General features: G+C 36.0%; 1 protein-coding gene across 2 annotated transcripts; it reads right to left on the bottom strand.

Annotated features, from left to right (window-relative positions):
* Nucleotides 1-1,381: 1,381 nt before the first annotated feature.
* GABPB1 (GA binding protein transcription factor subunit beta 1) lies at nucleotides 1,382-19,755 on the bottom strand. 2 transcript variants are annotated; one of them, XM_059823589.1, is made up of 9 exons: nucleotides 19,538-19,755; nucleotides 18,030-18,137; nucleotides 16,998-17,165; nucleotides 16,332-16,526; nucleotides 15,067-15,214; nucleotides 14,598-14,711; nucleotides 9,569-9,754; nucleotides 8,103-8,218; nucleotides 1,382-3,176 (listed from the first exon to the last, which is right to left on the bottom strand). In XM_059823589.1, the coding sequence occupies exons 1-9, from the start codon at nucleotides 19,589-19,591 to the stop codon at nucleotides 3,024-3,026; spliced, it is 1,242 nt and encodes a 413-aa protein (XP_059679572.1). In that variant the 5' UTR covers nucleotides 19,592-19,755; the 3' UTR covers nucleotides 1,382-3,023. The 2 variants fall into 2 exon arrangements, with proteins under 2 accessions (XP_059679572.1, XP_059679573.1); XM_059823590.1 differs by having other exon boundaries at nucleotides 15,103-15,214.
* Nucleotides 19,756-20,301: the final 546 nt, after the last annotated feature.

Here is a 20,301-nt window from a genome sequence, read left to right as displayed (position 1 = left end):
GGTGCAAGAAGTGCAGAAAAAACCCATATTATATGCATATTCATCTGCTTTATCTCACATTTCTCTGAAAACATCAGGAAAAAAAATAACAAGCTGCCCACACACTTAATATCAATTTATGAAGCTCTCTTGGCTTTACTGTAAATGCTACCATAAAGGGGAACAAAGAAGGTGAGAAGGGACTGGCATCAAGCATAGGACCAACTCAAGAAGAGCTCAAGAGTTCTCAAAAACTGTGATTCTAGCTCATTACAAGTAACTAATACATTACTTCAATACACAGACATCTGTTCAAAGAAAGCTGGTAGCTAATTACATTTATGATTTCAATTTGGAACAGCAAATAAGGAGTAATACTTTCAACAATGTCTTCAGAGGTAAACTACACAATAAATATTCCATGGGACATAGACCCTACGCCTTTGCTCAAAGGTGACAGTTTCATCAGGTTGGTTTCTTGTTCTGTACAGAAGAGAACAAACAGCAGGTCCTGTTCGGAACTAGAATAAAATAGGTGATAATGAATTACAGGTAGGGTAAATATTGCTGGTGATATATAAATTTTTGTTATAGCTACCCTGCACTTGGAAGGATTTTGTTACAGACAATGAGGAATAGAATATTTGCTCATAGGAAGCAGAATGAATAGAAAAGGTTCTCTACATTGTTTGCTACAAAGGTCTGTGCCGTCAAAACCGTGGGAAATTCTCCATTTGGATGTCAACATTACCACTATCACTACTCAGACTAACGCTGAAATTCTTATCGTTATTAAGAGTTCACAGAGATTAAACTGTAGTTAAGTTTGTGGGATGTGAGGACACAAACATTATTTTGATCACAGAATAATTCAATTGGAGCAATGCCTAACCAGCACATTTAACTTGACTAACTGCTTCCTGCATTCACTAGTGACATAATGGACAGTTTCTGGAAAAAACCCTAAAATATAGCAATTTCCAGTTAGTCACTGCACAAGGCTTGTTTCAAGTCCTAGTATCAGCTGAGCATGACTATAGCCTTGAAAATAATTCTTCTAAAAAACACCACCAAAGATTTTCCACTTTTTACTACATTTTGATTATTTTTGGGTCAGATTTGCCAATCGGGATCAAATTTGCAAAATTTATACCAATACTTGGATATTTAGGATTTTTTCCTAACTGCCAATTCTATAAACTCCAGTCAAAGTTTGAAGAAGGAAGATTTGACTTTGTATTGTATAATGCAATTCTTTCCCCACTCTTCACTCCTACCTTTGAAGGCCATTCTAAGCCTAAAACTGTTTTTTCATAATTTTCTGAATGCTTAAAACAGCACAGCTTTGACCTTCTAACGCACATACAAAAAAATTGAAATTGAATTGATTCTACGCTATGTATATGTGGAAAAGATATTTAATTGTAAAATAGAAAAAGTAGGCCAGAGTACAGTTTTAAGGGTAATTCGTTTGTGTACAGTATAGGTAAACTAGTAGTTTTGCTTAAGTTTATATAAACAATTCCATAAAAGCAGTGAAACATGGAACAACAAAGCAAAGCACAGAGTTTTATCTTACAAAAAAAGGAATCTGCACAGTAGTTCAAAATTTAATGTAACACAGCACTGAACAATCTTAAGGCAGCTCAGTCTAAGCACAGGACTAGAAGCCAGGAACTCCTGAGATCTATTCCCAGGTCTACCACAGATTCACGTGGTCTTGGGCCAGTCATTTAACACTCCCTGTGTTGCACTTATAGCAGTTATAAAATTGAGACAGTAACACTCACTTACCTGCCTCAGGCAGTACAGTAAGGGTTCTTTAAAAGATTTTACAATGCTCTGCAGATGTAACGTGCTATATAAATCTTAAGCATAACAGATCACTGCACAGACACACACACAGTATCACAGTGAAGAACAATGATGCTAAGTAAGAAGAGCATCACTACAACATAAAAAAATTCCTTGTCCAATTGCATAATTAAAATGCAAAAGTTCGTTTAGAAAAAAATGTATCACTGAAATAATTTCAAGGATATTGGGGAAAAGAGATCAATAGGAATATTCTAAAAGAACTACTATTTGTGTTCCAGTGGAGACATTCTTTTCTATTCATTACTGAAATTTAAAATGTTTGTACAGGAAAATTGTAAGACACACAAAGTGAAATTTCAATGCCTCCACTACCAAATTTTAAATTGCCTCTAATATGTAAATTAAGATTATTTTTTTCTTTTTAATTACAAATTACATTCTCCCAAGAAATATACCATCCACAATAAAACTGGCTGCTAGCTTACTTCAAATGACCTATAGGCTAAACATCTTTGTCATAACTTTTCTCATCTTTGCTGAAAAATACCTATGCAAGATGTATGTGTAGAAATTATAAAAACATGCAGCATATGTACAAACTGAAAAGTTTAAAAAATATTAGCTTCATATACATGTAAATCTACTTGGATATATCTGAAATTAAATATAAAAATTTCACCACCTAAAATTAAAAAAAAAAACAAACCAAAAATGGTTTTCAGAGAATCTGAGACAACTATTTAAAGCTGTACAAAGATTTCCACCTGGAAATGTCTTATTCAGAGAAGTTTAAGTTGTTACCACGTAGAAATAACTGTTAATTCATTTTTTTCACATAATTCATTTTCAAGTTGTCAGCTTAAATCAGCATCACCCTTAAAACTGTTCTGTTTTTCAGAAGTTAGATTCATACTAAAATCAAAAATTTCACAAAAACATTGGCTTCTCCTGTTTCTGGATCCCTTCAAAAAGATTTATCAACTCATTTTGAAACTGTAAAAAAAACAGCTATTTACAGTATTTCATTTTAAATACTTTTCACAATTTCTAAATTCAGAGTTTTTATGTTACAAGAAATGCATCAGAGCTCACGGCTTAAGTCCAGTTATCAACTTGTAGCATCTTCTCTATCATGTAATCCTGTGTCTGTACCTATATAGTGTACAGTTCAAGATTGTACTGCAGATTTTTGGAAGTAACAGGCTTTGCAGTATGTTCATTTTTTATTAAACAGCTTCTTTATTAGTCTGGAGGCGGTTCATTGCCTCTAACTTCTGCCGATAGGCCTCTGCTTCTTGTTCTTTCTTTAGAAGCTGCTGACGATATTTTTGTGCTTCTCTGTTTGCCTCATCCAGCTGTTTCTGAAGAGTTTCTCTTTCCTATTAGAAACAGAACCAGCAATATTTTGTCAAATATGTATCAAATACAAATTAAAATGGCAAATACTTTCCCTCTACATGCAGCTGAAGTGGTAGGGTATCATGTAGAAACTGTTCAGTTCTTACTTGGGCAAACTTATATGAATGCTGTTGTGTAAATTAGTCATGAACTATCATACCAGACAACTCCCCAAAATAAGGCTTGAAATGCAAATATAGTAAACTCAAGTTTCTTTAGCTGCAAAGATACCAAGCAAGCCTTTATGGAAAAAGAGTGAAATTAAAAAGTGGAAGCATGATGATCAAATACTAACATAATATATTAACATTTCTCCGATGATTCAATTCCCTTTGTTACTTTTTAAAATTAGAATCCAATCTAATAGGCTTGTCCCCTTCTGTTGTATTTCTAATCAGACAGTATAATGAAAAACTGTTACCTAACAGCAGTTTGCACTGGAAAGTGGCAGCTGCCCACTAACTGAAATATACACGTAACTGGTTTCTAAATGATCTGAAGTGATTGATATATGCAATCCAGAGGTATAATTACATCCCCAAGGACACCACATTTTTATGAGTTAACAACAAGCATTTAGCTATATAAGCTTTTTCAATTCAAAAGGAGTAACTTAAGGCTCCATCCTGTATACAAGTTTGTTGGGAATGGCTATAAAATGGTTTCCAAGCAAAATAATATGCGAAATGCCACTTCCTATGAAGCTGCCTTAGGAACCAAGGAGAATGTATTTCTATGTCCAGTTACGTAGGTACTGTCATTTTGTTTGATGCTGCATTGAGCCCAATTGAAAAAGTAATTTGCTTGGAAAATAGTTTTGTTTTGATCTTCAACCAAACACCATTTAATTGAAGTGCATCATACTTTTATGAGGAAGGCAGTATTTGATTTCAAATCATTCTTTCTACTGTAGTTAAGTAGCCACAGAAGGGAGGTTGTCAGAGAAGCGAGCTGTCTCCCAGAAAAACAAAACTCTCATAAAAAACTGAGGCACAGTGAAAGTAAGGTGAAAACCTTATTCCCATCCCAGCAGTTCAGTATCACATTCCCATTTAATACCTCAAACAGTTTTTAAAAGTTTCTTCCCCCACACCCTCATAACAGTATCCCTATTCTTCACCTCTTTGATAAACTCACATATTTTCATGGTCAGAGCCTGAAAATACAAAATACTCTGCCTCCCTTCTACTTGCTACTGTTCTCAGTACTTGTCACAGCCACATTTAGCAGTCACATGCTGTGTTGAAATACAATGACATAGATGATCAGATCATTGCTAACAGCAGCATCTGTATAGCAAAAACAACAGGTGAAGGAGAGATGTTATTAACAGATTATAAAGACTAGCTATAATGCAGAACAGAACAAACTCCATTAAGTGCAACCTGATTTTACATAGTTCTTTAAGAGCTGAAGGAAGGGTTTGCTTCATTTGGAGCGTATCCTAATGAAATAAGAGCTCATCTGATCTTGCTTACTTATTTGAAAAGGAAGTCCAGCTTCCACCTCTGAAAATTTGGATTCTGCTTTTTAAGCAACTTCATGAATGGCCAACCCATGTAGCAACTAGACTGATAAATGCCAAATGAACGGTAAAGCCTACATCTCAAAGGATCAGAAGTACACCAATGATGTTCCAGCACCAGTCCAACCAAAACATACTGCTATTTCTGTAGGTTATCTATGTAGTTTAAGGGAAGCCAACAGCTTATGTAAAACAGCATTGTGGAGCAAAAAGTTGGTGAAAAGAGCTACACGACAATTCTCAGGGAAGCAGTCAGAACAGTTGCTCCTGCTACATGTGGAAAGCAACCTTTCCCTCTTGAGGGCACTGAGCTCTGGGATATACTGAGCTGGGCATTATCCAACTCATTAATTTGTCACATAAACATCAGAAATCCACTACTGGCAAGAAGCAAAGCTGCTATATCTACTGGGCTGCAGAAGAGTAAGAACCACCAGTAGCTCACCGGCCAGGGGTTCTGCAGTGCATTACAAAACACAAAGCGCTATCACTACTATGGAGTGTGTGCAGACTGCAAACACCTGGGAGTGGAGAGGTTCTCAGACCACATCTTATGAGTACTGCCCACAAAAGAGAGAAATAGAGCCATGTACCCATAAGGAATATAGCACATTAAGGAAGGGATAGAAAAAAAGGAAAAAAACCACAAGTCTCAGTGGCAGAGACAAGAAGATAAAACCAGTATCTACCAGAGAGACTAGCAATTCAAAGCATGTAGATTAGTCCAGCATCTAATGGGTGTAGTTTTTAGACAGTCATAGTCCTAACATAAACAGAATGAGTTAAGGAACTAAAGCCAAGTACACTGACTAACTACGCAGTGGAAAGAAACCAATGCTTCTGGAGGAGCAATGCAGTTCTACAGTGGACTGAACAGTGAAAATTGGTTCCTTAACTTTGACATCTTGAATAGGGAAGACTATATCTGGTCTATTAATTGAATCAAACCCAGAAGGTGTTCTTAGGGCATTCTTTAGAACACAACTGGAAGTGTTCTAATTATCTGAAGTCCTTTTGTATCAGCATAAAAACCTACCCAGGTAAAAAAATATCAAATTAGAGGCTCGTGAGTGCTCTTAAGGAATATTCCATTTTATCATGGAATTTCCTTCATTACTTGTAACTTTTCTTAACAGTTATATATCGACAATAGGGACACCCATAACTTAAATAACCAAACCAAGCATTCTTTTTAACAACAGAAAAAAAAGGGATATAAATTCACTACTATAATTAATTTACAATTATGATTTTTTTTTTTTTTTAGTCTAATGAAATGATTGTCCTGGTTCTAATGTGTGTCACCTTTCAAACATGCAACATGGGAAAAACAGTCAAATTCAAAGATGAAAATTAAAAAAAAAAATAATCACTCCATGTTAATGAATTATGCATGAAAATGAAAAACAGTATCTGTGTGACAGGTTTTTTTTGCTGCCATCCTATGTTTAAAATATCAAACTGTTTAGGAAAACTGCTATCACTCTTCAAAATGAGCTGAAATGTTTGAATTTAACGGACCCAAAAGGGGAAAAAAAAAAAATATCAAAAAACACCACTACAGCTTTAGTAGTTCACAATACTTTCACAGGAAAGTTTGTCACCTCATGTGAATGGGAGGATGTTCAACTTTCAAACTACAGTTAACTGTTCATACACTATGAATTTAAAACGGCTGAAGAAACCACTTTTAGCCTTGAATCAACTCTTTATAATGAAATAAAGGAATGTATCACCAGTGAGGCAAAGAAACCAAACACTAAAGGTTTTCTACAGTAAAAAATATTTCAGTGAGGGGAGGGGTCCCACTCCCTCCAACTTCAAGTATCTACCACCTTCTATGATGATGAAATTTGAAGTGAACCAACTTTATGTGCACTTCTTTAATGTCCCTGTTACTAAAGTGAGGTAGCACCATATCCCTGTGAACCACAATAAGGCTCCTGAAGTCAACTGGCCTCCACACAGAGGCAGAGGTCTGCATCCGCATTTCCAGTTGTATAGGCAGGGACAAGGTCAGTCACCAAAACTTGCACTTAAAAGTAAAGTAACTCATTTAAACCAACTTCCTTAGATATTTGGGAAATGTGCTTAAAATACATAATTGAAACTGGTAATCCCCTTAAAAGAATTATTTGTACTGTTATACCAACTATCTGTAATTAGGAACAAGTCAATTTACTCCTTAACCAATCTAGATCTTTTTTCCTTCACCTAACAGAATTATTAAAATACTTAAGGAAACATAATTTCCTTTAGGAATAATTCAGGCAGATGTTTAAAAGTGTGAACAAAAGAAATTATTTTATTGTAACAGTCATACATTTAAAAAATGCAGCAAGAAAATTTCAACTGTCATGATAATTTGTAATGACCACAAAGCTGCAAAGGCCAGAAGTATTTGATGTGACAACTTAGGGACAGGGAAAGCAAGTGATGAAAGGTGGTAATTATTGTTATTAGACATGGATAACATATAGCACATACTGTACAATAAAAAGTATTCAATTAGGCACAATTTGATAATATGAACAGAAGTTGGAGAATACAACCTTTGATAAATGAAGTATCATGGAGTTGACAAAATGAGAACTTACAGCCTAGTCACAGCAGACAGCAATTTTAATAAGTTTTTGACCAAAACTGGTCAGCACAGTTAGAAGTAACAGAAGGAGGAACGAGATGGTTGACCTATTGTGGCTAATATAAAAAAAGCTACGATTTTAAATTGAACAGCTACATCTATTTGTCATATATAAAAAGAAAAGCTCTCTCAATGTTGTTACTTCTTCTGCACTATGATTAAAAAAAAAAACAGGATGGTGCAAAGATGTGTAATAGCAAACGTCTCCAAAATTAAAAAAAAAGGGGGGGGGACACAGATAAAAATTAACAGAATCTTACTGTTTCACATTTCCATTAACAGTTATCTAGATACTACGAATGGAAAGGAAACATTGTTAAAAATATGATCTCACAATCAGGACAAGCATGTGGTCATAACAGAAAGATGAGGGTACAGTACTCTCATTCACTGCTAGCGGAAAGAGTCAAGTTACTTGATAATATATCAGTACCTAGTTTTTAAAACTAGGTAGTGATCTTAAAGGAAAACCAAAAAAAATAAGTTATCAAATACTTAAACAAGTGTCACTTTTATGTGCACGAACAGAGGATGAAGCAAACAGCCCTCCTATATTCTTTTTACAACAACTTGGTAAAAAATGAATTCCAGTAACAGGGGAGACCAAACAAGTTTTGTTTCACACACTTCATTCTGCGGTAACACAGAAATTAAACTCTGTAACAATGCAAAAAACCACAACCACATACTCAGTGTTGAACACTCTGGTTAACACATATCACGTAATATACTCCTTACTTCTATTTCTGCAGACTCCACACGATTTTCAACAATCTCAATGCACTGTCGCTTCACTGGTGGTTCTTCGCTTATCACAGTTTCTTCAGCAATGTCTGTTGCTGGGACTGTTAATACTGAAAACATATTTGTACATATAAACACATTTACTTCAAACAATATTTGCACTATATATAACTCATATAATTAAGAAATTTTATTAACAGCAATAAAATGCAGAGACTCTCTTATGAAAACACAACTACATTATAATGCACTTTATCAAGTCAGTATGGGGAAAATTTACTAAAAACTTCAGCTGCTTGTATGCTACTAAAGAATTTTAAAATTCTTTGTTACTGAGGTCTACAATAGTCAGCTGTCACTCTGGAGTATCATTGCCATTTTTCACAGAGTAAACAGATATGGAAGTGAACTGCAGCAGGGTTACCAGTCTGTCAATTCTGTAAATTCTGTAGCAGACCATCTCCTTTATAATGTTTCTTAAGCAAATACTTAATACAAACCACCTTATATACTAAATACAGAACACCTTAGGTAATCTGAAAATCCAGTAGTTATTAACCTTGGAGGAAAAAAATTAGGATCTAAAGAAATTCGTACTCTAATTTACTCATGCAACCATCTGGCAAATAAATGTTGTAACCAGCACTTCAATTACTACCTACACACATTCATGCTTTCTGATAACTAGCTGTACTTATTCAGACGGACTGTGAACCAAATCATTCATCTCCAATGTACAACTCTTCAAGCTCCACACTGGGAGTCCTCATGAAGAAACCAGAGAAGGAATCATTTTTGTCTAAATAGTAGTGGCAGAGCATCTTTAAAAGAAACCACCCAAAACACACGTGTTTCACAAAATAGCACTTACTACACTAGCAGCTTCCACAAACAAAGTACACATGGCCCAACAGGACAACCTGTGTCACTCTGGCTTCACTGATACTGCCACCGCTCCTCTAAAACCTCAAGCATGTAAGGCTTGGCTTTTGTTTTCTTAAGAACACACTCCATGGGACTTGCACAGCTCGCTTCATGCATCAGATTTCTAAATCCAAGCCTCGCCTCCCCACAATATTTCCAGCAAGGCAACAGTGTAAGGATTGGATGAAGGCTTTTGTTTTACTCCATCTTCTAGTTTTCATACAACCTTGCAAGAATCAAACTTAGTGAAGGCAAAGCACGTAGCTATCACTCTTCCCTTAAACATCCCATTTCTCTTCCATACAGTTTAGTAATTCTTCCATTCTTTCTCCTAATGCAGATACGACTCAGCTGACATGGGGTAACTCAGTGAACTGCAATAGCTCATGTGTCTGAGCCTTTTGCAGTATTAAGAATTCAAACATGTATTTAAATTGATAGTTACACGAAATTGTCCAAGCTATTTGCACCTATTTATTATTCTTACTGTAACTAAAATAGTTCCTCAAGCTCAAACTGTACAAGTTTCCACTCACCTTGCTGTCCATCTGGCATGGTCACAATGATTGGTTGCCCTATTCCACTGGTTGGAATTGAATGTAGATTACCAAGCTGAATGCCGTCTGTAACTATAGTAATAACTTGCTGACCTCCAGAACTGACAACTTGCTGAATAGCACCATCCACAGATTCTGCAGTCACAACTTCTTCTGTGGCCACAACTAGCAGATCAGTAAAGAAATTAAGTCAATTTATAAATTAAGCTTTATGATTTCAAATGCGTTTTGGTACAGCTGAGAAAAAATTTCTTTCATGTCTTAAAATTTGATATCTTCCCCCCCTCAATTAATGTATTACTACATACTATATTGTTAATAGCAATCTTTCACCAGGCCAACATAAAGCACTAACATTTTGAAATATACATGCAACTCTGTCCTGGTTTAGCTTGCTCAATATAGTAAGTTTTTTATTTAGCATGTTTCCTAACAGATACACCTTACTCCAAACTGACGCTTTGGGTTCAGTGTTAATATGGCAGCAAGAATAAGAGTTGTTTTTAAGAACACAAATAACTTTTGCATTGTACACAAGCTGGACTAAGTTACACTAACAGCAGAATAAAAAAAAGAAATTAAACTTGAAATACTAGCTTGAAACTACGCCTCAACCAGTACCTTGCCAAGTGTACCTCAGGACCCGACTCTGATTTCTGTGCTTACCATAATGGTCTTCAAGACACTAACAGACTGAAGGACCTCTAGAGAATCTTAAAGTTTTGTCTGTACTACATGGGTACTTCAAACACAACCACAACTTTATTTATTATACAAAGTATGAAACAGGACTAAAGGAAAAGTTCGGCAGAGTTGACATTTTTACACCTTTGAAGGAGAAAGATAAAGCTTAAAAAGTAAAATAAACACTGTATGTATATAATTTTATAGGTAAAAGTAAAAATAAAAAAATCCCAGCTCAATTAAATTTCAAATTCATGATTTGATAATGAGTATACCGCAGTGAACTCTCACAGTTCTATATGACACCTATAAATCAAGGTAACATAAGGGAAAGCCTGCATTCACAACTACAACACATACCACAGCTCGCACTATACACTGTAACTGGGGCCTCACACTACCACCCTTATTTTTTAAAACAGCAAGATACTGAGACAAAGAGCAAGATCACTAGTAGCACAATCAAAGAATCTCAAGCACACTCACTCTGTATTTTTTTTTTTCCAATTTGTCAGGGTAAAAGCAAAAAGCCTTTGATTTAAATAACAGACATTAGAGTGCTTTCTATCTACAGAGATGAAATTAAAACCCTATAGACTGTGTTGTGATGCTCGAGATGAGAGAAGGTAGATAAAAGATGAAAGCTTCAGGGTTTTAAGTTAATTACAATGTAACACACACACAAATCACTCTGTAGTTCAAATAATGGCTGCAGTCATTGCCTTCTGAACATCTTTATGTTCAGAGATTACTGTCCTATAGCACTGCTTAAATATTCACAGAGTGTTTATTCAGTAAACCAAAACAGTAAGTCCTACATGAATAAGTGGTGGTGTATTGAACTTGATACGGCTTCCAAGTACAAGCTCAGCAGTAAGAAAGACCACTGTCACAAAAAATTCCAAGTTGCAAGTGCCAATACTAGCTGCTGTGGCAAATAGCTCTGATCTTTCAGTTTCAAACTCAACGCTGGGCTTTTAGTTCTGGAAGGAAACATTATTAGGACTTCTTCAGGCCTTGAAAGAAAAATGGAGATTGTGTCTAAAAAGAAGTTATTCCATATAAAAGAAAAATATCCCTATTAACACAGTCCTTATTCCTCCCTTGCTCTCCTTTTGTATCTATATCCATATAATCACTAGTTACCATGCTACTTCATATGCTGAAGGAAAGCTGAAGTCATTTAAAACAGCAGCACTATTATTTTCAAGAATCTCTGTATTAATGTGCATTATTTTCTTCTGCAGCGTGTGCAGGGGGAGAACACTTGCACATGCAGTAAGACATATGCCTAATTCCAACATAAGCACACCAAATACTGTCTTCCAAACACGTTTTAAATCAGATTTTTCTCTAATCTAGCTCTGAGTTCCATACATACATTATGCACCACATTTGTACATAACGTCCATGTCCTCATATACACTTCATTTGAGTAACAATTAAAAAAAGCATGATTCTATCCAGCTCCAGTGAGAAGCACCTTCCTTTCTTCAGTTATACAAAATTGATGTGTTTTTAACTGTAAGACATGAGGAACTAGGGGGAAGAGATCAAGGTAAAGTTAACTTGGAAAGAGGAGAAAAACCTAGACAGAAACAACATAAAAGGCAGAACCTAAGTGCTTTGTCCAAGTTTATACAGTCTTAAATACAGGAGGCTAAATAAAAGATAAGAGCCAAAACTAGAATTCTCAATCCTACAGTTTTTCAGAGTCTTTATAAATGGATCTCTTACAAGATGAGCACAAAGAGAAGGGGTTTTTTTTGTTGTTCCCCCCGCCCGCCTTGAACACGCTTACTACTCAAAAAAAAAAAAGCTACAAAAGGCTGCTTTTGTATTCTTTAAACTTTATAAACTATTAAAGGCACAAGAACCCAGGAAATAATTTGCAGACAGTAAGATACTGCAAGACTGCCCACACATCTGTGTAAAAATCAAAGCAGAACCACCAAAATAAACAGAAGGGTTAAGTATGATGCACACTGCATTAATGAAGGTGGGAAACTACTGCATCAAGACTTCAAGCTTATTACTTCCTGCCTGTCATCTCCCGCTTGTCTTGAATAATTTTTATCTTCAGTGCTTTACTGACATGTAACATTGCTTACACTGCACCACTGCAAGGGTAGGACCATGAAACATGAGAACACTTGGTTAGTTACCAAAGTCTACTAAGTCCTGGAGACACACCTAATGCTCTGTAATCCCATGCAATCCCTTCTCGAGTGTGTCTCTCCTACGATTAGATCTGAGTTTCATTGAAATATATTAATTGATTGAAAACATCAGCAGCTGCTTCTGTAATGAAAGGCACTGCATTCTGGTTTTGAATCATCCACTTCACTTGCCACATTTAAATGTCATAAACTAGCACAGCTGTACTTTGATACTGCTTTGAGAAGTAGCAGAAGAGCTGTATTAAGAAGAAATCCTACAGGACTTCAAAATACTTACGAGATGAAAAAACTCAGGTATATGTTGGGATGCAGCTGTCATGCCAGCAAGTCTGAGAGTACAGATCTCTTCTATGTTTTCAGTGAAAACTATGTCCTTAAGAACTACGTCATCTGCAGAACTGAATTCTGTGAGAATTTTTAAGTACCAAAGACTTTGGCCATGCTAAGTATCTCAGTTCTGTAGATTTTATCATACTGACCATGACCAACAAAAAAGCAGAATAAATGCATTTCTTTAGAAACGTGTTCAGAACATTCCAGGTTACCCTAAGCATCATAAATCCTTGATCGACAGGGAGTTGTTGCTCTCCATAGTGATCTCCAGTCACTGGCTTTAAAGTTCGGATCATCTTGTTACATATCACATCACTGATCAGTGCTCAAAATCCCAAGCTAACTTGGAAATAAGGCTATGGTGCTACATGTCAGTATAATAAATACTATAAATAGTAAATAAACAAAAAAGCAATCTGCCCTACCATAAAACTCCTGTAACTATAGACATATCATACTGCCTGAGAAAACTCGGGAGCAACATATGCAAAACAGCACAGGTCAAGTAAAGTATGCATTAAATACTTCACAACTTCCTTCAGAAAGCCATGTCTCCACCAGAACACCTTTGGGACTCTCAGAATAACGGAAGTTTTTATTCAAGTACACCATATAGCCTACTTCAGAGACAAAAACTAGGGATTTCTGTGTCCCAAATCTAGCTAACAAATAATTAACATAGCACTTGATCTCCTAAGTGCTAGTTTTACCTGATTATTTTATGCAATGGCAAGATATTAACATACACCACAATTGGAAAATATGATCTAGAACAGAAGGTCAGTGGCATTCTCTTATAAATTAACTTTTAGTAATTCAGAAACTTTTGACCACATTTTAACTTTATTGTAGATGGTATTATGACTTGCTTAAATTGTAAAAGGAGGTCTTTTCCTTGCTTATAGCTCTCTTTTCTCCAACCCGTTAATGCTAATGACTAGTCTTTATAACCCACTTTGATGCTGTAAGACTCCTGACTGCAATTTCTTTCTTCACTTTGCATGTTGTAATGAATGAAAGTGAAAAAGTACACAAAGCAAGCACCACATTATTCAGAAAGAATGGAGAAAGTTATCCAGGGCAACTTGCAGAGTACAGAACCTTGACCAAAGTTTTTTTTCAGACAAAGCAGTAACTGGCAAAGATCCATAGGGCAGGGGTGAAGGGTTTTTGTGTTAAGAAAGAGGAATGCAAAATTTGGGAACTAGGGGCAATGGAATTTCTTGTGCCTTTCTGGCTTCTTGTCATGGCCTTATGGAATAAGAAAGTGTGCATATGGCTGCAGTGAGGGATGGAGACTGCTTCTTCCTAGGAGACCAATAATGTATTGCAAGGCTTATGTTTATCTGAAGTGCCATGAGAGCATACCAGCCTGTAGTGGAACATACTAATCACTATATATGATAAATGCAAGTAGAATGCCTCAATATTGAAAAGACCCATAGACATTCTAATGGGCAAACTGCCCATGAAGATCACCAAATAGTCTTGTGCCTTTTGGGTGAAAGATTAAGAAAATTGCTAACAAAGTATATGCAAGCAACATTGGGGGCCATTTCCCAATATTTAACAGAAAGAAGCATTCAAAGAAAACACTCTCCCACCAAATGCAACTAGACTGTATATAGACAAAGATGTAAATTCAATCTCCTGAATTATGCTTGCTTTCAGCAAGATGAATGCTACTCATGTTAGGCCCAGAAAAAAGGAAAGAAGATTGTAATCTCATTTCTGTATGAACTGTGTCTCCAAAAGTACCAGTTATGTACTTTTAGTTTATTAAATGAGTTTAAATAACTTAGCTTTCTAACCTGGTGTTTCTGAAGAATTAGACAGTGGAGCCGATGCCTCTGCTAAAGCTGCCAATGTGGCTAATACTGATGTCGATGAATTTCCAAACTGTACAGCAGACACTCCTGTTTCATCTAGTAGGATGAAAAAAAAAAAGTTAGCTGATAAGTTTAAAACCAGTGAAGTCCCTTTTTTTATTATTATTGCACTGAAGCTTCTAACACACGCTCTGTTCTCAGCAACATTCTGCTGAACCAAAGTGCTATTCTGAAGGCAAATTTGTTAAGCAAATACAACTTCTGATAAATTATCTCTGTGAAGACTTTTGTTTTAAGTACCTAGATATTTACAACACAAAAAAAACCCACTGAAAAGGAACATGGTAACTACTCTACTCTTACCACTGGTTTTCCTCAAGCCTTTTCATTAAGTGGTGAAAATCAATTAAAGTATAAAATCCCACTAGCTATCCTATAGGCATCTAAATACCTGTTCCATTTGATGTATTTGCAGAAGATACCAGACCTGTTAGGTTCACCACCCCTCCAGGTCCGATGATGAACTGCGGTGTTGCTGCATGTATCGTCACAGTGTCCGGACTCTCTGGATTTGTATTGATTTGGTTCTGCATTGCAATCTAGGAGACAAAGATAATACTATCATTCCAATTGTAGGTATAAATAAGTTATTTACCTTGTAAGAACTAGAATTATTGCACATTCCACTCAAACAGGGAGGATCTCCCTTGTTAGATTCATGAAATATACATGCGTCGTGTCACATCTTGCACTCTGTGTAAGTACATGAGAAACATTTTTTTTTTTGGCTGAAATCTGAAGACAAAAAGTCTGTTGAAGTGAAAGAGAATAATGACACACCACTATTTCTCCCTACCATTTATCGTAAACAAAGAGGACCATATAAAGACAAGGCCCTTTTGTAGATATGCAAGCACTTATCTAAAATAGAGGCCTGAAGAACCAAGACTGCTGTGGCAGCTACATGCCATGAAAATTGGCTTTGACAGCTTAGTAATTGCCATGAACTGTAGATGGCATTCTTCTTTTTGTCTTTCTTAGAATTATTATTGACTTTTATTTTCTATATCCTTTCTGCAGTGAAGAGGAGGCTAAAGGAACAGACCAGAAGTTCATAGAATTCAAGATGTAGGTGAACAACAGACTTATACAGTGACATAATGGTTATTTTTCATTTGCTTTCTGTTCTTTTCTCAATAATGCTTAGCACTTAATTTGCCTTCAAGAACACTACTGAACAGCGAGCACACATTTCCAAGGAAATATCTGTTATAATCCTAATCCCAATCCCTTCTCCAACAACTCAATCCTAGTTTTTTCTAATTCGGGAAAAATTGCCATCTCTCCTGATCTCCAATTGTTAGGAAATAAATATATGAAGCTAATTGAACACTAGGGTATAGTCAAAACATATTGGCAGAGCGGGGAGTTAAGTTTTACACCTTGCTTGTGAAGATTCCACCTAGTCCTGTGTACTACAACACTCATTTAAGAAAATAAAGGCTACTTATCCTTGACTTTGTAGGTCATGAAAATGCTCTTCAGTCAACTAATGTTTACGCACATTAATCTCATTTCCACGTCATGAACTAGACTGGAGTTCAGCATTATCAGTCAATATATGATCTCACAGCTGCTATATTAGAAGCTTAGTTTATCCCATGTGTAAACAAGTACTTTGCTGTAAGTTCCCTTAACATGAATCTAAAAAGTTACCTGTAATATTTCTGCAAGGTCTTCATTTCCATTGTCTACTGCAATATCTAATGCCGTTTTGCAAAATTTACTCTGAGCATGAACATCTGCTCCATACTTTATTAAGAGTTCTACAACTTCTTGGTGGTTATGTTCAGTAGCCCAGTGAAGTGCAGTCATTTTGAGCATATCCTTCGCATTGACATCAGCACCGTGCTACAAACAAGATAATTGCATAAACTATGTCATTAGAAGTATCTGAATTAAATAATGCTGATCACAGAATGAAGCCCAAAATTGCCTTTCTCTAGCAGTAATGTCCTGTTATCTTACATTTACAGATTTATTAAAAATACTTCAATCTAACTACTAAATAAATTATTTACCTCAAAGGATTAAAGACTCCCTAAAGCACAACATGTCTTGGTTCTAAAAGCTGTTACTCACACAATGTCAGATTAGGAAGTAGTCTTATTTTGAAACAGCAATAAATAATTCTCCTGAAATCATGATGATTTTAATGCTAAAATAAATTATAGTTTAATAGGAAAACAAAGCACCCAATGCACACAATATAAATATTTGTATCATTTCAATATTGGTTTCATGACTAAAAGGAAATTGCAAATATTTGATCATAAACCATTGTAATATCCCTGCCTCAGACCTTGTTTCAGCAGTCTTTACCTTAAGTAAGACTTCTACTATGCTGGCATGGCCTTCTGATGCTGCCATATGTAATGGAGTTCTGTCCACTTTGGTTCTGGCATCCCGACTTACACCTGCTCGCAGCAACACTTCTGTTGTTGAGTAGTGTCCATACTGTGCTGCTAGATGAAGTGGAGATGTTCCCAACTGTAATGTAATGGAAAAAGTGGAGTTTCAACAGATGTCATTATGAAGTATTTCTTCTCACTCTGGAACTATCAAACTCAGGTGTCAGGCTACCACTTCAAAACCATTTTCCCTTGCATTCTCAAGGAAAGATGCTGTCGGGGCTTTTACAGACTATGAAGAGGGGGGAAAAAAAAAGTTCCCCCCCGCCCAATAATCACAACACACTAAAACCAGCTCACTGGAAGCAACTTTTTGATGTCTATGCTATATTTTTTCTGTCTTTTTGAGCTGTGATGTTTCAAGGGGCCTAACCATTTTTAGTGTTGGTCAACATGCCATGCCAACATTGGAAGGGACCTCTGGAAGTTACTGACATAACTTGAAAGTTACATCACTAAGTAGATTAAGGCTCTTAAGGGCTTGTAAATACCCTAGAATTTTAGATACCTGACCTCCCTATACAACCTATTCAATAATAGGCACTTCCAAAAGACAACTCAGAGCCCCTATATCAGGGAACTCTCAGCTACACATATGAGGTAGTTGGGACTGCTTTCTTAATTCAGACCTCTTACTATACTAAATGCATAAACACAGTAACTAGGAGACCGATTGCTGCTCTCTCCCATTAAGCATTCCAAAGTTCATCTTAAAAGCCACCAGAATGAGCTCGTTCACAGTCTCTTACTAAAATCAGTAAGAGGTCATATGAAGAAACAGACAATTTTAATTTTGAATTAGACATTAGATGATGTGACTGCAGAATTCCAAGAAGAAACTCCCAAGGCTTGCAATATAAATGCTTAATTGTAACAATCCTATTTTCTTCTTCAGGTAAGAAAAGTAAGAGGATTTACCAAACACTGCAAAAATTTTCATTACCCAATCTGTGGTAAAAGGTGCTCCATTTGCCATCAAAATGCGAACTTCGTCATCTTGACCTGCTCGTGCAGCTTCTAAAAGTTTCTTTCCCAAATCTACTAGTGACATCTAGTGAAGGACATAAAGGAATATAAAGAAAAAAATAATAATTTTTAAAAAATAATAATAATAATTAATACTATTTTAAGTACACAAATGCCATTGTGATTTTTTTAGTCATTATTTCTGAACTACTCTGAAAAGTTCAAAAACTAGAGTTGGTATTTTAGCCACGAGAACAAGCTTTACTAACTGCAATAAGCAGCTTGATTTTAGAATTACTTTTGTCAGCCAAACAGAACTGACACGGGGGTGAAGATTTCAGTATTACAATGCTGCAACCACAGCAGCTACAAAGTTATATCAAACTAAATTTAAACTGAACTGGATGCACACTTCTTAGAGCAGAACGTGGTTTAGAAGTTCTCACCTGATACTGCAACCTGCTGCAGCTTTGTCTGGCTTTCAAATGGTACTACATCATAGCTGCTATGTCACACGCCCAAAAGCACTACATTCACTTATCCAAAATGCCTATACGTAGTTAAGAGGTACCACTATGTAAACACATTTAGATAGATATGAAACACAAGACCTTTCTGACACCCTGTCCATTGCTATCACTTCGTTTTGTTCACCCTAAAATATAATTTCTGTATTCCTAACTACAAAATTACACAATAGGCATATATATATTATTGTACTATTTGCATCAGACGTATGAACGAAAATGTCTGCCTAAAAACAAACGTTACTACCTGGTTCAACCATCTACAGTTACTAAAAACATGTTTAGTGCAAAATTTTGATTATGACCAAGATACTAGCTGAAAAACTTTCACATAACCTTTAGATAATCACCCTTTTACAGCACTCCAAGTTCTCTATAATACAGAGCACGCAAAATTATATGTAGACAAATGACACCTATCTATGTTTTTGTTAGATCAAAGATTTCCTAGTATAACATCTTTTTAAACCCACTCTATTTCATACTTGTTATTAAAGTTGTTCAGTAAAAAGAAAATGCAGAACTAAACCATAACTCACGCTACTAACCAAAATATATCATTAATGTTTTAGTCCTATACCTATGTTTTCCACTACCAAGATGCTAAGAATGGAATTACTTTCATCAGTTTGGTTTCCAGTTACAAGCAAAGTTAAGCTTGTATTACTGATAACAGCAGTTGCAAAGCCATGCAACTGATTTCCTACACAAAGTTAAGAGTTCAAAAATAAATCCCAATAGGATAATTTTTAATCTCTTCTCTTAAACATATACTTCTATCACAAAACCAATATATTTAGAGTTCTCTGGACCTGGCTCAACTGGCAAAATCTGTGTGGTATACTGCTCAATAAGCTGAAAACTATTGACTTTGGAAGAAATTAGAAAGGAAGACAGGAATACTGCAAATGCAGAACTCCAACATGTATCAGTAGAGCCAAGAACTGGAGCAAATTACCTCTTTGTCTACAGAACTGACTGCAGGCCGCAATATCCCCATTACCAAGATCATACTCCATTTATGTCCATCCTTCTAGTACACATGGACATGTTGATTTGTCTCCAGCCAGAAAAGGGAAGAGGAGCAGGAAGGTGGCAGGACAGGACAAATATTGACAATGGGAAAAGGAAGGAAAAAATGAGCAGAGTCAGATGCAGAGACAGGGACCACAGCTGACTCTCTTCCATAAAGAAAAAGAGCAAAAGAGAAACAGGAATAAGAGAAAATCTACTATCCCTGTTAAAGGGAGACACTAGGACTAATGATATAAAACAGTAATAGCACAGAGAGGGCAATTGGCAAGTGCAGCAGTGAAATGAAGGAATCTAGCACTCTCTTTATATGGTGCCTTTTGTTTGGCATGGGGAAAATTTAAGAAGGAAAAAAAGCACACACAGACACACACACTTTTTCTGGTGGTCTAATACCACCACATCAAGGTCCTCAGGAGCGAAAGGAAAGCTAGAACTTAATGCAAAATACTGATGTTAGGAACTAATTCGGAAAGACAACAATTCATTTTCCTTACATTTATTTTTGTTTTACACATGTAAAGAAAAGGAACTAATAAACTCTCCTTTCAGAATTACAGAATAATTGAGGCTGGAGGGGACCTCTCAAGGTCACCTAGTTCAATCTCCCAGTCAGAGCTGGCCCAACAGGCTCAGGCTGTGCAGGGCTTGGTCCCGCTGAGTTTTGAAAGTCTCTGTGGATGAACATCC

Source organism: Gavia stellata, chromosome 13, assembly GCF_030936135.1.
Source record: "Gavia stellata isolate bGavSte3 chromosome 13, bGavSte3.hap2, whole genome shotgun sequence".
Taxonomy (NCBI): Eukaryota; Metazoa; Chordata; class Aves; order Gaviiformes; family Gaviidae; genus Gavia; species Gavia stellata.
This window is presented reverse-complemented; position numbering and strand designations above follow the sequence as displayed.